Source organism: Saccostrea echinata, unplaced genomic scaffold (assembly GCF_033153115.1).
Source record: "Saccostrea echinata isolate AGI-Se365-2 ecotype Australia unplaced genomic scaffold, CSIRO_AGI_Sech_v1 ptg000009l, whole genome shotgun sequence".
NCBI classification, from domain to species: domain Eukaryota; kingdom Metazoa; phylum Mollusca; class Bivalvia; order Ostreida; family Ostreidae; genus Saccostrea; species Saccostrea echinata.
This window is the reverse complement of record NW_026889758.1, coordinates 50,233,036-50,248,100: the sequence shown is the minus strand read 5'-3', so window position 1 is coordinate 50,248,100 and position 15,065 is coordinate 50,233,036. Positions and strand designations below refer to the sequence as shown.

The following is a 15,065-nucleotide window of genomic DNA, read 5'->3' as shown; positions in this document are numbered from 1 at the left end:
CTCTGGACTTTTGTTAAAGATATTTACAAAATTAGTTTCTGTATCTGATTCATGAAAAACTAATAAACAAACACTTCTTTTCCTGTGTGTTTGCAATGGTGACTTGTTTTGTCTTATACTGCAAGATCTACCGATATCAATACCCCCCCCCCCCCCAAAAAAAGTGGTTGAAAACATCCATAAATCAATAAAAAAAAACTGCAGCTTTAAATATATTTATTCTTAGTAACAGAAAGTGTACGCAATTCTTTTACAGGTTTTAACCCACAAAACGACAACAATTACATGCAACTACTGATGACAGTGACTAATAATCATTTAATTTTTCCATCACTTATACTAAGCATGTTTCATTTCGATATATCCCTTCTGGAATGTGTTTGGATTGACATTATCTTGGTATATTTAAAGAATTCTAGACACATTTTAAACTTTAATAGATTGATGTAAATATAATTTGTAACAAACTACATAGCACTTACTAGTGACTTGGGATTAATGAACGTAACATTTAAACACCAAATGGTCAGAGAGACCGTGCACAAAAAATCAACACATTCCAAGTCATAATTTCTACACAAATACGCACTTCATTTCTTTAAAACTTGTCTTTAGTGATGGATCAAAATTAGTGCAAAATTAAAAACTTTTAAGTGATAAATCAGTGAAATTAAACAATAGTATTTTGTGACCAACAAACAACAAATGCTTAATTAATTATCTTCATCAGTAATTCGTAACATACATGCTGTATGAATCAATTTTAACATTGCTTTGTTTTGTGGAGTAAGAAAATAGAAATTAATAAGTTGTACAACACAGAAGAGATGAAAAAAAAAGAAATATCATTAACAAAGTATAACAAATACATTATGTACAGAATCTGATGATATGATTGTTGAAGTCTTCCCTTCACAACAAGAGCTGGGAAAAATCTGTAACACAGGCAAAGATCTATCAAACACAGTCAGAATGACAAACACAGGTACACAGATACATCTTATTGTCCAAATTTCATTGAATCACAATTAGGAATTGGATTGGAGGAAAAGTTTGGCAATCACTGGACCTTCATAATTTGAAAAACATATATCGTGAAAAAGCTTGCCTTTTTAAAACTATAAACTTCATATAGTTATAGTGCCTTTCATGATATCTTATATATATACATAAAATTGATAAAATATGACTAAGAGAAACCAGAATTTCTCAAAAATGTTGAGTGCACACCTTCTTGACTATGCTAAGACTTAAATCCCACCCCAAAATTATACATGTATCAATAATTATATGATAAACTATTTACGAAGATTACCTCTACCTAAAACATCAAATACAGTACTCATCCATTACTCAAAATCCAGAACAAACATGTACATACAAATTGTTACATTACTACTGGACTTCCCGATGTCGATTTTACAGACCAATGCATTTGTAGGGGAATGAAGCACTGTTTTCACAAGCTGGCAAAAATAGGGATAGGCACACCTTATGTTACACTAATTCTGATATAAAATCAAGCTGGCAAATAGCATGATGAAATTATTCTCTGTTCAATGATACAAATAAAGCAATCTTGATATTTCAAAGTTTTACATCAATGATCATTTGCTTGAAATGGAATTCCTTTAAACAAAATTAAATACCCAATCATGACAATATCAATGAATTATACACCTGTGCTGGAATTCTCTTTTTTTAAAAAAAATGTAAAGGTTATGATAAAACTAAAGCTAATCTCCATTCTCTCTCTCTCTACATCTGGGCAAGCATAAGCAACATCCATTACATGGCTTTCTCCCGATATCTAAACAAGAATGTGGTGAAATTCCCTTACATCAACACAGGCTGCTACTAAAAATGACTTGGACATTCAAAACATGTGACTACATCAAGTCTTTGCCATTCAACAATAAATGATAATATAAATAATTGTAACTTCATAACTTAAAATACTTCAGTACCACATTAAGTTCATATAAATTGAATAAGTCTTCCGATGACACCTCTACATGTAATTTCCTACAATTTCAATATTGGCCTTGGCGAGGGCATATGTGGTTTTTTCAGTACTTGTTATTGGATCCGTACTGACTAGCCATGCCTTTGACAGCGCCCTGAGCCGCATTAGCAGCTACACCCTGAACAGTCTCATTCTTCATAACACCAGTGGAGAATTCCTGCTTAGCTTTGTCAAAACTGGCCCCTGTGCTCCTATAGATTTTGTGCACCTGAAAGAAGAAACAATATCTCCTGTACTGAAAACAGGAAAAAACAATCAGAGATTACCTCAACGAATGTTATCTTTAAGTAAGGCAAAGTCCTACTAATAATCTAGTAGTGTGCATCCCTAGATGCAACATTTACGCAATTTTGGTCTGATAGGACTTGCAGTTACTTGGGAATGGACTTATCTAAAAACTTAAAACTAGTCACTCATCCAGAAAATGTTGGTCAAATCCAGCATCCGAAGCAAGTTTGAAAGTGTCCGTCCCTTAATGCATCATCCATGCAAGTTTGGTTCAGATAGGCCTTATAGCTTCTTGGCAATGGACCTGCTCCAAAAACTTTAACCTGGTCACTCATCCGAAAAATGTAGTTCAGATCCAATATCCGAAGCAAGCCTGGTAGTGTGCATCCTTAGATGTATCATCCACACAAGTTTGGTCAACATAGGAATTATAGTTACTTTGAAACGAGATCTGCTCCAAAAACTCTAACCTGCTCTAAAAACATTAAACTGGTTATTCTTTAGCTGAAATTGCAGCATCTGAAACCTTGACTGGTACAATGAAACACTAGAGGCATCCTAATGCACCTCTGATTGATATAGGGCATAGAAGTACTTGAAAAGAAATCTGCTCCAAAAACTTTTAACCATGGACGCAGATGCAGAGGGTATTACATAAGCTCCCCCAACTTCGTTGAGGTGAACTAAAAATCCATTATCTTAGAAACATGAAATACAGAAATACTCAATGGAGAAAATCAATACAGAACCAATTTTTATTTCAATACAAAAATAAAAATACTATTAACTTGTATGCATTTTGCATGCATTTTAAGAAATGTAGAGATATATAAGCATCTTTGCAAATTAAGAGTTAGTAAAAAAAAAAAAGAAAAGTGGAAAATATAACAGAACAAAGTTTAAGCATTGTATGATAATCTGTCTTTTTTAAATTTCAAATTGTTATTTGATGAGTTAAACATATAGATCAAATTATTCAACCCACAGGATTAGCTATCTTCTACAAAGTGACATTTCTAAAGGATATATTAGCTTCTACATTACATGTAGCACAATGATAAATTTGTTCTCTATATACAAACCTTAAGTAACATGACTATCATAAGCACAGCACAGATTGAAAAGAAGAGGGAGATGAAGAGCATGAAAGCTCCAGCTCCAGTACTTTTACCAATAGTCGACAGAGAATTAATCCATCCCCTACAAAGTATGCAATCAAGACATGTACAAACACAAACTAAGCTACACTTCACCGAATGATTCCATCTGATGCCAACAACCTGGACTCTTTTTGAGATTTTTTTCAATCTTTAATCTGATTGGCTCTGTGGTTGTCAAATCAGATGACCTCATTTGATTGATTTGCTGGCAACCTGATTACATTCAATGGCAACATCCAATGGCAGTGGGAAGCAAAAAATATGGGACGAAGACTAAAACCACTCCTGTCGACCTTCAACCCTTCTACCCACAACGTAATAATAATGGTATATGTGCAGACATGCAGGGATATTACCTACCAGGAAAATAATGAAAATATCTACCTTGCTTTATGTTTTTATTAAAACAGGTTAACAACTTCTCTATCTTGAATGAATTTGGCAGTTAAACTAGACAAGCAATGTCTTGCAGACATTTATTACTTAAACATTTACTGAAATTTATTCTTAAAAAAAAAAGAGTAAAAAGAATAACTTCATTTAACCCTCGATAACTTGAAAACGAAAGGTTCACAGGCCACAATGCTCACCTGAGTCAACATTAACTTCCTGATAAAAATATGCAGCTAAATGATATCCCTTTTTGTGATCTCCAAATATGAGCATTTGAATTTACAGTATATTGAGGCTTGTTGTTATTTTTACAAATTACAACTTATTTTCCCCTTGTGAATGTCTACATGTTTCTATATAAAACTTTGCTTCCCAATCATGATGCAGTGCTTGTCGCTAGATAACAATTACATGTAGTATATACATGTATATGCATCTACATGACATTATGATGCTTGACTATTTGACTACCTCTTGAGAAGCTTTTAATTTTTTTCTCTTAAATATTTCATATTAAATTTTGACCTCTTATTGAGGCCCCACCCTGCATGACGATGCTTGTACATGTGTGTAACAATATGAGTATCAGTAATTGACCCCATTTTCTTGACATTTTTCCTACACATGGCTTTATATAACTTTAACCGACTAAAATGGCTCTATCCTAGCTTCTCGTGAAGAAGACCCTCAAAATTTTTATTTCTTAATCATCTCTTCTTGAATGGGGATTCATGTTAGTTCAAATGAACAGCAAAACTTCTTTCCCAAAACTTCTTTCAAGATCCATGTGAGAAGGGGTTCTCACATGGATCCTTTGTGGCAAGATTGGTTGAAATGGGTCCATTGTCTCTTAAAAAGAAGTTGAAAATGAGAGAGGTTTACAGACAAAATACAATGGACAGATAGACACTGGACACTTTGTGATCAGAAAGCTCTCTTGATCCTTTAGTTTAGGTGAGCTAAAAAGACAAAAAAATTCTGAAAACTCATCAACACTTCATCTGGAAAACTGATCTATAAAAGAATATCTAGCCTCTTACTTTAAAAGGATAAAAGATTTAAAAGTAATCAATTGCTTTATTATAACACTTGTGTGACATATTTAAGGACAAATATATCATTTTAGGGCAGATCATGCTACATTGTTAAAAAGGGTCAGCTCATGTAAATCTGGGTTTATATGATATTATCATAAGCTAATTCACAACCTTATTTTGGGTCAACTTAAACCAGAATTAACCATGGTGTTATTTTTTTTTTTCTCAGTAATGTAATATGAAAGGTACCCACAAAAGAATTCGAGTGGGGTTGATTACTGTAAAAGTATTACATTTTGCTGTGTATTCTATTCAGCACCTTTGGCAGAAAGCAACTTCTGTTAAATCAAGTACTAGAACATTGCTACGTCACGCATATATATATATATATATATATATATATACACATATACAATCAGAAATGTGCTAAATTAAATCTACACTAATCTGCTGAAAATTCAATTTCCATTAAACTTTGTGCACACTAAATATAAATACATTTATAGTATTGTGGGTTAATCGGGCTACGATAAGTTGATCTCTGTATTAAGTTAACCTTACATGGAATGCCCCTTATGTACATATAGATTAAAAAATCTAAAAATAAAATAGCTTGGAATTTTTTTGATGGAGAAATTCAAAGCTGAATATGCATGATAGGTACATATGTATATTCATTAGAGGGTCTTAAATACAAGTGGTTTTATATGGAGAGTGCTGTAGAGGCTTATTTCTTCTGAATGTTATAAGGCAAACCCCCACATGCAGTATTTGAAAACACAAAATGCCAAGCAAAATAATTTGAACATGCAAATAACAGAAAACATATGATTTGGGATGCTATACCTTGACCAACATGATAAAATCTAACAAGGCAAGAAGGCCAAACATCAGGCCAACAAATATCATGACCAGTGCCACACCTACGTGGCTGACCCCCTTCCCACTGTTTTTGTATCCAGTCATGGTGAGGCCATTGATGATGCCACTGAAATTGAAATCAGGTATTAGCAAATCAAAATCGGCATTAAAGTATGATTATCATAAAATAAAAATCAATAACATCTGTACCAATTGCTGAGATTCAGTTTTAATTGGACCAATCACTGAGATTCAATTTTAATTGGACCAATCACAGATACTCACTTTTAAGTGGACCAATCACTGAGATTCAGTTTTAACTGGACCAAACACAGAGATTCAGTTTTAACTGGGATGCAGTAAGGCACATGGAACATAGACCCGAAAAACTCAATAAATTTTTTTTTCAAAAAAATAAACATATTATGACTGTTTCTAGTACGGCAGTCAAAATTAATCTTACTTCTATGAAGTTTAGAAAGGCACTAATGTTTTGATTTAAAATAATAAAAACTGCCTCATACCTTATATACACGTTTACACGATTCAAAATCTTTGTTTTCATTTTTGAATCATCGCAGACTAGGAGTAGTTTTTTAAATTACGTCACCTAACCCAAAATCTTAACTCGTGTTTTCCCTTTTTTAACAGCATTCTTACAATATTAAGGTACTATTGAAATAAAATACAAAGTATAATACATTGTTATTTAATAAATACAAATCATCCTACCACTTAATATAAATTAACAAGGAAAATGAGGGACAAAAATCAGACCAATGCAGGATTTTATACAGTTTTCTGCCTTATCATAAACAGTATTTATTCATTCTGACTGCCTTGTTCAAATGTCAACTGATTTTGTCTATACACTGCAATATCAAGTCTATGGCCAACACTATCGGTAATCTTAAAACCCTGACAACAGACATTTCCAAAATTTGCAACAATTATTAAAATACTACATATAGAAATTTGCAGTCAATTTTTCAACACTTATGTTAAATAATACAAACCTTCAGAGCTACTTTGCTCATTTTCAAATTGTATAACAACCCTGCATGTGTTTTACACTTAGATAGACTCATACTTACACTGTGTAGCCTGTGACTCCTAGACACTGAATTATCGTACAGATAAATTGGAAAAAAAATATAAAGAAAAACACAAAGAAGTTGAAGGAGCTGTCACTTCTGAAAATAAAACAAAGGTCAATAGGTCAATGTTTTTGTCAATAATTTCTCTAGATCCTGCACAGTGGAGGAGTGGAGTGGTTCTAGAAATTGTGCAAGACCTAGAGCTTTGGGTGAATTGGAATACTTACACTGTGAAATCTGTTATCCCTATTAACATGACTACACAACAAATGGCTTGGAAGAAGAAATTGAAGAAAAATACAAAAAAGCTGAATGAACTGTCTGATCTGGAAAACAGAATGAAAGCCTTAACAAAGTAGTTCCAAAGATAATATTTTTCACTGATTAAAATTTTTTTTAAAAATTTACTTTTTATATCAAAATATTCAAGTTTCTATTAAAGAAATATGCTTTCCTAGCATCAAAGCTCAAATAAAATAAAACAAGTTGGAAAAGTGAACATCTTGAAATTCATAAACATAACAATTTACAACTGATACATAGACTTAATGCTTTGAAATTTTGTGTTGTGCTGCTATTTGCAATTGGATGATTTGTGACAAAAATGGATATTTTAGGGGGATGGATTTGGGAAGGTATGCAGATTTCAGCAGTGCAAGATACAATGATGTAGAAACATGTAAAGCTGTCAACAATATAACATCTTGGGAATATAGCCCAAGTAATATCATATACTAGAAGACAAATTGATTTGAATGTACACATAAATGCCTTAACCAATATGTGGTACATCTATGCTAGGGATGGGTATCATCAAGAATTTTGCATCACGGTATATCATGATTTTTCAAAAATATCACGATAAATATCAGGACATTTTTGCAAGTATTTTTAATTATGATTTAAACTACTCTCCATAATTTTTCTTACAAATATAATGCTATGAAAACCTAACTATATATATTTTTTTTTTCATCTATATTTTTAATTTTCTTAAAATAAAATTGAACAAAAAATTAGTAGGCTTTATTGTCAATGAAAACGGTTCATCCCCAGCACTGGGGTCACAAAGTTCAATCCATAAATGGTTGAACACAGGATGATGTATATTAAGACATTTACAACCATTTCTATGCTTGCATCCCATAAACAATACAACAATGTAGTTGATCTGATCATTAGCTCAGAGTTAAATCACATGGAACTTAATGATGTTTAAACTACCAAAACTTTATCAATTTGGTTGAGGGATACAAGAAAGAAACCAAATTCTTAATAATTTCATTGTTAGGATGCCTTTTTTTAACAACATTTTTCAATCTTCCGATAATTGTAATTAAAAAAAATAAAAGATTTTTTTCCAGAATTTATAATAACAAATGAAAGTCTCCATATCCTGATACTTATCATGAATTAAAATATCATGATTTACCGGTATACGAAAAAAATTGTGCATCCCTAATATATGCCATACATATATATTTCTTCTTTAAAACATGTGCAACAAGACTTTTAAAAATGTGTTTCTGATCATTCACATTGTATAATTCCCCCACCAGATATAGATCACTAAATGGCTTTGTAACTAGTGTCAGGTAATATACCCCTCCCCATCTCACAAGACACAAACTGTAAACTGTAAAGTGTTTTTTGTTTTTGTTTTTTTTTTTATACAAAGTGTGACTGACATTGGAATAGTAAACATAATTTACCTGAATGCTTTGTACAGGGGTCTATACCAACATATAAATGAACAAGGAGTGAACAGGACAAACCACACTATTGACATGCCGAAAGTGGCTCCTCCATCAGAATCAGCAATGAAATACGCCAAACTGGCCCAGATGTTGAGAAAAAGAACTATTACATAGACTGAAACAGAACAAAATAAATATTACCTTTCAAAGTCAAAAGAGAAAGAATGTACATGTACCTTAGCAGGGCAGGCATTAATAATCTCTTTTATACTAACAACTTTTTTTCAATGTTTAAAAATAAACACAATAAATTCAACTTACATAACCATAAATAGTATACAAATTTAACTGTTCTCTGGAATTCCATAGGAATATCAACACTGAAGTCTTGGTAGAAACAGGGTCCAACAGGACAAAACTTTGGAAGTGGTGGCCAGTTGTTTGCTCGCTCTAGAAAGTAAAAGTGAAACACAAATAAGCTAAAAGTTTAATCGCTGATATTAAGAATATAAGAAATGTTTGAGAAACATATAAGCCCCATCCCCAATGTGTAATTTTAAAAAGGGAACAACTTTAAATTTAGAATGTCTGTAATGATAGTGAAAACAATAGGTCATCTTCTAGACAGGGCAAACATACTAAGTTTGATCTTTATCAGACCTCAATATCATTAGGGGTAAAGTACTTCTTAGAGGGTATCAGTATACTAAAACTGATGTCTATAAAGAAAAAGGTTCTCAAGAAATTGACCTGAGAATATCTTCCTAAGTCTTGTGTCTATATTGTTTGATACTGAGTTTGTGACCTCAAAATTTTCTCAGGAGGGATAACCAGCATACTAAGTTTGATGTCTGTCTGAGCTAAACACTAATTTAAGAAAGATGAGGTCAAGGTCAAAGGAAAAGTCAAGGTCAAAAAATGTTGATGCAGTTGAATAGCTTCCATCAGTATGTATCAGCATATGAAGTTGGATAAAATATATCTTGAATGATTTATATAAAACTGAGCTAAACACTAATTTAAGAAAAGGGAGGTAAAGATCAAAGGAAAGGTCAAGGTCAAAAAAATGTTGATGCAGTTGAAAAGCTAAAATCAGAATGCATTATCATATGAAGTTTGTGAACACTATCTTGAATATTTCTTTAAAACTGAGCTACACACTAATTAGAGAAAAGTGAGGTCAAGGTCAAAGAAAGAGTAAAGGTCAAGAAATATTAATGCAGTTGAATAGCTAACTTCAGTTTGTATCAGCATATGAAGATTGATAACACTATCCTGAATAGTTTATTTAAAACTGAGCTAAACACTTATTTAAGAGAGGTAAAGTCAAGGTCAAAGGAAAAATCAAGGTCAAAAAATGTTGATGCAGTTGATAGCTTTCGTCAGTATGTATCAGCATATGAAGTTGGATAAAAAAGTATCTTGAATTGTTTATTTAAAACTGAGCTAAACACTAATATAAGAAAATTGAGGTCAAGGTCAAAGGAAAGGTCAAGGTCAAAAAATATTAAAGCAGTTGAAAAGTTAACATCAGTATGCATCAGTATATGAAGTTTGAATACACTGTTTTGAATAGTGTCTTTAAAACTGAGCTAAATACTAATTAAATAGAAGTGAGGTTAAGGTCAAAAGAAAGGTAAAAAAAAAGTTGAATAACTCTCATCAATATCTATCAACATATGAAGTTTGATAAATATATCTTGAATAGTTTCTTTGACACTGAGCTTTGAACTTAGCTAAATGCAAAGCGCAACGGAAGGACAGAAGGATGGAAAGATGGAAATGACAAACTCTATATGCTCCGGCCATATTCATGACGGGCCTTAAATATAATTAATTTCCTAGAGGTTTAAGAAGTTTGAGTTGGGCAATTCTTTGTCAGTCAGGAGAGGGCAAACTGAACATTTTTTAAAGATAGCTTTATTGGCATTATTTTCCAAATACAGAGCACCTGTAACAAATTAGCAGTTTCTGTTCATTTATACAGGGTTGTAACATCTATGAATTATTGGGTTTTCTAAAAGGCTAAATGGTATTATCTTGTGGCTTGAAGGGTTTTTATCACGTATCTAAATTTCTTAAAAATGAAACACTAATATATTCTTGAAACATATAATTATCGTTTAATTATGAAATAATGTTGAAAACGGCCGTAATTAGACGATAAAACCTCCGTTATATAGGGTCCTCAGAGTAAAAATTTCCACTAATTAGATAGGGGTCACTTGGTACTGAAACGTCATAGGTGTCAATGGTCAAAAGAACGCGTAAAGCTTATTGTAAGAAAAAACATACTGGATAGATTTTTACGCTAAATAAATAGAATACACAGTATGGCCGGTTGAAATTTTGACATCGACTATATTTCTTTGGTTATGGACGGTCAATCTTTTAGGTATGAACGTCTACCAGAGAGAAAAACCAGAAAATATACCGACAATTAGTGAGAGGTCACCGAAGACAAAGCTGTTGACAACTCGGGACTTCAACTAAATAGAACGAATTACTAAAGTTTAACTTAGTAAACATTTATAAATATGGGAATTTTAAATTCTCCTTCATTATTATTTTAATTAATCAAAAATAAATAAATCCTGTATATCTTCTATCTGTTCTAGCAGTGAATATCATGTACTAGAAATGACACTTCTTCAATGGCGCCGTACGCCATTACGAAGTTCACAACATTCCTACTAGATTCTCTGCGACTTTTTAAAAAATGCGTGATTGTCACTTATTTTTTTTTAAGTATCTTTCCTCAAAATATTTTATAGGACAGAAAAAAATTCGTGATAGATCGTGTATAATGATTTGTTCTGAATGGAGATAATCGCCATCGCATTTGCAAAAAAAGACCCCCCTTTCATCTCTCGACCAAGTCCAGGAAATGTGGGGAAAAAATTCTTCCTAAAACCTTTCTTGTGCATCATAAAGCCATAAATTATACCTTACAAGCTGTCAATTATTCAATTATCACTTAATTATTTTCTAACAGGTTTAATAGACACAACAAATGAGCCCTTTTGTATACACAATAAGTACTTCGCTTGACCAGGATTGACACCTATGACGTCAGAGCAATGGCACGTAACATCGACGATCAAAATATGCATATTGAGAAATTCAAACTTTGAATCACTGAAACATCAAAAATATTAATTTTCTAGCAAAGATTTTTAAATATATGATTTTAATAGCATGTAAACTTTGTCATATCAAAAAATTTTGAGATGTGATAAAAACCCTTTAAAGCGAATAAACTCCCTCATGATGAATAATGAATGAACCGAATCTGTAAGCTTGCCCTCTTACAGAGAAAAAACATAATAACAAGCCTTCATCAATATGAAATCAAAATAACATCTTTCCTGGAAACTGGAATAGCCCTATGTAATTTGTCAAGTCCTACTTAAAAGTTACTGGCATGTTGTATTTGGGCAAACAGGAGTTTCATACAGTCAATACTTGCCATTGTACTGCATATTTCTCATCTCCTGTTCTTTCCTTTGTAGCTCTGCAGCTTTTTTTTCCAATTCCTACAAAACATTTTAATTGTGATATAAAATGGTAAGTTGCATGTCTCAGGGTTGCAATAACCACTCACCCACTTGAAAAATGCGAGTAATTTTGTCTGTGGGTGACAAACTCTTTAGGATCTTATCGCCCATATGGTGAGTAAAAATTTTATTGGAACTTTTCCAGAACCCAACCACGGTTTAATTCTACTATTAAATGGCACTTTCAGTGAAATTCACCGTTTCTTTCCAACAAAACATTTTCTTGACCCTGAATTGTGTCAATGTTATGACTACGTGAGGTCTCAGAGTAAAGGAAAAGATGGAATTTTATACAAGGGTTGTCAAAATTTGCAGGAAAATAAAAGATTGTAGAAGGCAAATTACACATTGACGAGATCATGACATGAAAAGATTGAGATTTTTTTTTTAACTCCGTGGACAGAAAATTCATGGACCCCAAAATATTAATGTGGACTCACTAGTAGAACATGTTAAGTTGGGGGCCCATATGGCCCATTAAGTTTTAAATGTTATTTGCAACCCTGTCTCTATTACAGACAAAAACACAGATTAATCATTGTATTGTAAGGAATATATTGTCTATAACAGTCTTAGTGTGACCTTATTCTTCAACTGTAAAAATTCCTAAAATTATGTGTGACCACTTATTATCACACTTTTTTTACCCATATTGGTATGAATCACCAGGTTTTGAGGGGTCATCTATTTTAAAGCATATTCCATTACCTCTTGTCTTTTCTGTAGATCTGTTGTGTCAACTCTCTGGGCTGAAACCTCTGAGTATGGAGGAGGTTCATTTGAAGTGTTTAAAGCATATGCCATTACCTCTTGCCTTTTCTGTAGGTCTGCTGTGTCAACTCTCTGGGCTGAACTCTCTGAGTATGGAGGAGGTTCATTTGATGGCTGCATTATTGCTGGTTGGGTCTGAGCTGGTTGTGGGGGTGGTATTGTTTGCTGGGAAAATATTAAAATCTCATGCATACACTAATAAAGCAACTTGTTTGACTTTTAATTCAGAAACTAGCTATATACTTTGAGAACTGTGCAAGTGCTATTTTGTGCATCAGGTATAATTTTATGTGTGTGTGTGTGTGCATGGGTCTTTGCAACAAAGTCTGCAATAGATTTCTAAAAGCAAAGACATATCCTGTTTCATTTTTTTTTTCAGACTATACAAAAGTGAGTTTGGGTTTATGGGTTTCCCTGACCTTTTTCCCATTATGGGTCCAAGTTCCACAGAATTGGAAATGTTAACTCATAAGTATTTTTACTTGAAACTTGATTGGGAATAACATGGTAAAAATTGGGAAAAATAATTGGGAATGGGTCAAGAAATAAGTAAGGAAAACCCATGTGTTTCAATTTTATACCGAAGAATAAGAATTATATGATCCTTTTATTAGTGGTTCATCACTCATTGACTGTAAGAAGAAACAAGACAAATAATTGTTTCATCTAAAGAGTTTTAGTGATGTGTATATAAATTGTTTTATTTTTTTAGACATGTATTCTTAAAAGTCCGAAATCATATAATACACACCCCTGCTGTAGGTCTTGTCTGGTTTCCCTCCGCAAATGGATTATAGTCATCAACTGCCCCTGTTCCTGTTTGCTGACCACCTCTTGCTTGTTGGACTGAGGGATCCTGTGCATATTTTTTTTTTCAAATTGAAACATTACATTAAATCATTGTAAAGAACAGTTCACAACAATGGACAATTCACAAATATATATCATAAATTAATTACAGTAGTTCAATGAAATATGAATGAGAGATTAAAGTTGCTTTAATCTGTAAATATTAAATACAGTAGGACTAACTAAAAACTACAAGCACGCCCACTGATTATGTTTAATTGATTAATGAACCCAGTGTTTTCTTTTTTGGAGTAACCTAAACTATCCGTGAGATATAAAAAAGGACAAACGTACTGTTGCAAATATGTTTATATATTTAAAAAAAAAGAGAGATTTAAAAATATGATTTTGTTTATTACGTGTTCAAGCTAAGCCTAATCAATATGTTATTAGAATAAATTACCGCAAACGGATTTGCTGCTTCTGGATCAGCGAAGGGGTTGCTATCTATTTCCGACATGGTTCGCAAATTAATGAAAACAAAGACGTTTTATCCTTAGTGTTTAGACATGCGTTGTAATTTTTGTTTTGGGGGATGACTTGTCTTCGAGATATGGCAGAATCCCGGCTTCCGCATAAATGGAGCATGCGCAGTAAGGACAGTCACATGAAATTACATCATTTGAATACATTCGTGAATTTCAAGAGTTTTCGTTTTGATTTTAAGAAAACACTAGAGGAACATCTGGTGCGTTTGATTACTCACCAATTACTGTATGATTATGACAGCATGTTTAAAAAAAAAAAACGTGAATTACTGATCAAAAATAGTAAAGGTTTAATTGCATTTGTTTCATGTACCTAGTATGTATAAACTTTTCGGCCCCGTATACTTGCTAACATTTGTCAACAGATAAACTAACAGACAAAATATACTTTTAGGCCAGGGATTTTAATTCTTCGGATGTCATTTACGGCATTCATTCCTCCTGATATAATTTGTTATTTTGCTTCAAGGCATTCTTTTTTCTATTTTGCACGTGGAATTCTATTATATTTGTTTTAACTTCAAATCAGAATTCGGATTGACACAATATTTTATAGGTTACCGTAGTCAACGTGGTCAAGACCCCAATTGAAAATTTCTAAAAAGTTTGATTGCCATTTTATCTAGAATCAGCTATCTTCAGAAATAGCGATTTTCGGCATCAAATATACAGCAATACATGCTTTCTTTCCTCTTACATTGATTATATGTATGGATTTAATTACGAGAGCTACAGTTAACTGGCTAATTTCACGCAAACAGGTGTTTCTTGTGACACGATTGCGGTGTTTTTCTTTGAAGTTTGCTGTTCTGTATTAGCAATACAGAACGGAAATACAGTGGGCGGAGCTACTTTCCGTTCTGTATTAGCTCTGTATACTGTCTTGTATTAGCCAACTGTT

At 32.6% G+C, this 15,065-nt stretch overlaps 1 protein-coding gene across 8 annotated transcripts; it reads right to left on the bottom strand.

Annotated features, from left to right (window-relative positions):
* Window positions 1-199: 199 nt before the first annotated feature.
* On the bottom strand, window positions 200-14,271 carry LOC133183015 (secretory carrier-associated membrane protein 1-like). Of its 8 annotated transcripts, none has more exons than XM_061317926.1 (10): window positions 14,080-14,271; window positions 13,579-13,683; window positions 13,409-13,459; window positions 12,765-12,992; window positions 11,969-12,035; window positions 8,821-8,949; window positions 8,515-8,674; window positions 7,030-7,128; window positions 5,691-5,832; window positions 200-2,234 (listed from the first exon to the last, which is right to left on the bottom strand). In XM_061317926.1, exons 1-10 carry the CDS (start codon window positions 14,134-14,136, stop codon window positions 2,070-2,072), a joined length of 1,203 nt encoding a protein of 400 aa, XP_061173910.1. In that variant the 5' UTR covers window positions 14,137-14,271; the 3' UTR covers window positions 200-2,069. The 8 variants fall into 8 exon arrangements, with proteins under 8 accessions (XP_061173910.1, XP_061173912.1, XP_061173909.1 ...); XM_061317928.1 differs by lacking the exon at window positions 5,691-5,832 and adding an exon at window positions 3,337-3,454; XM_061317925.1 differs by lacking the exon at window positions 7,030-7,128 and adding an exon at window positions 6,800-6,898.
* Window positions 14,272-15,065: the final 794 nt, after the last annotated feature.

Excerpts from the sequence above, each read along its gene's own strand:
- LOC133183015 (XM_061317926.1), bottom strand. The coding sequence starts at position 14,136 with ATGTCGGAAATAGATAGCAACCCCTTCGCTGATCCAGAAGCAGCAAAT. Across the intron at positions 13,684-14,079 it reads AAGCAGCAAATCCGTTTGCG|GATCCCTCAGTCCAACAAGC; the intron begins GTAATTTATTCT and ends AAATATGCACAG. Across the intron at positions 5,833-7,029 it reads GGGATAACAGATTTCACAGT|TGGCATCATCAATGGCCTCA; the intron begins GTAAGTATTCCA and ends TTTCAATTTCAG.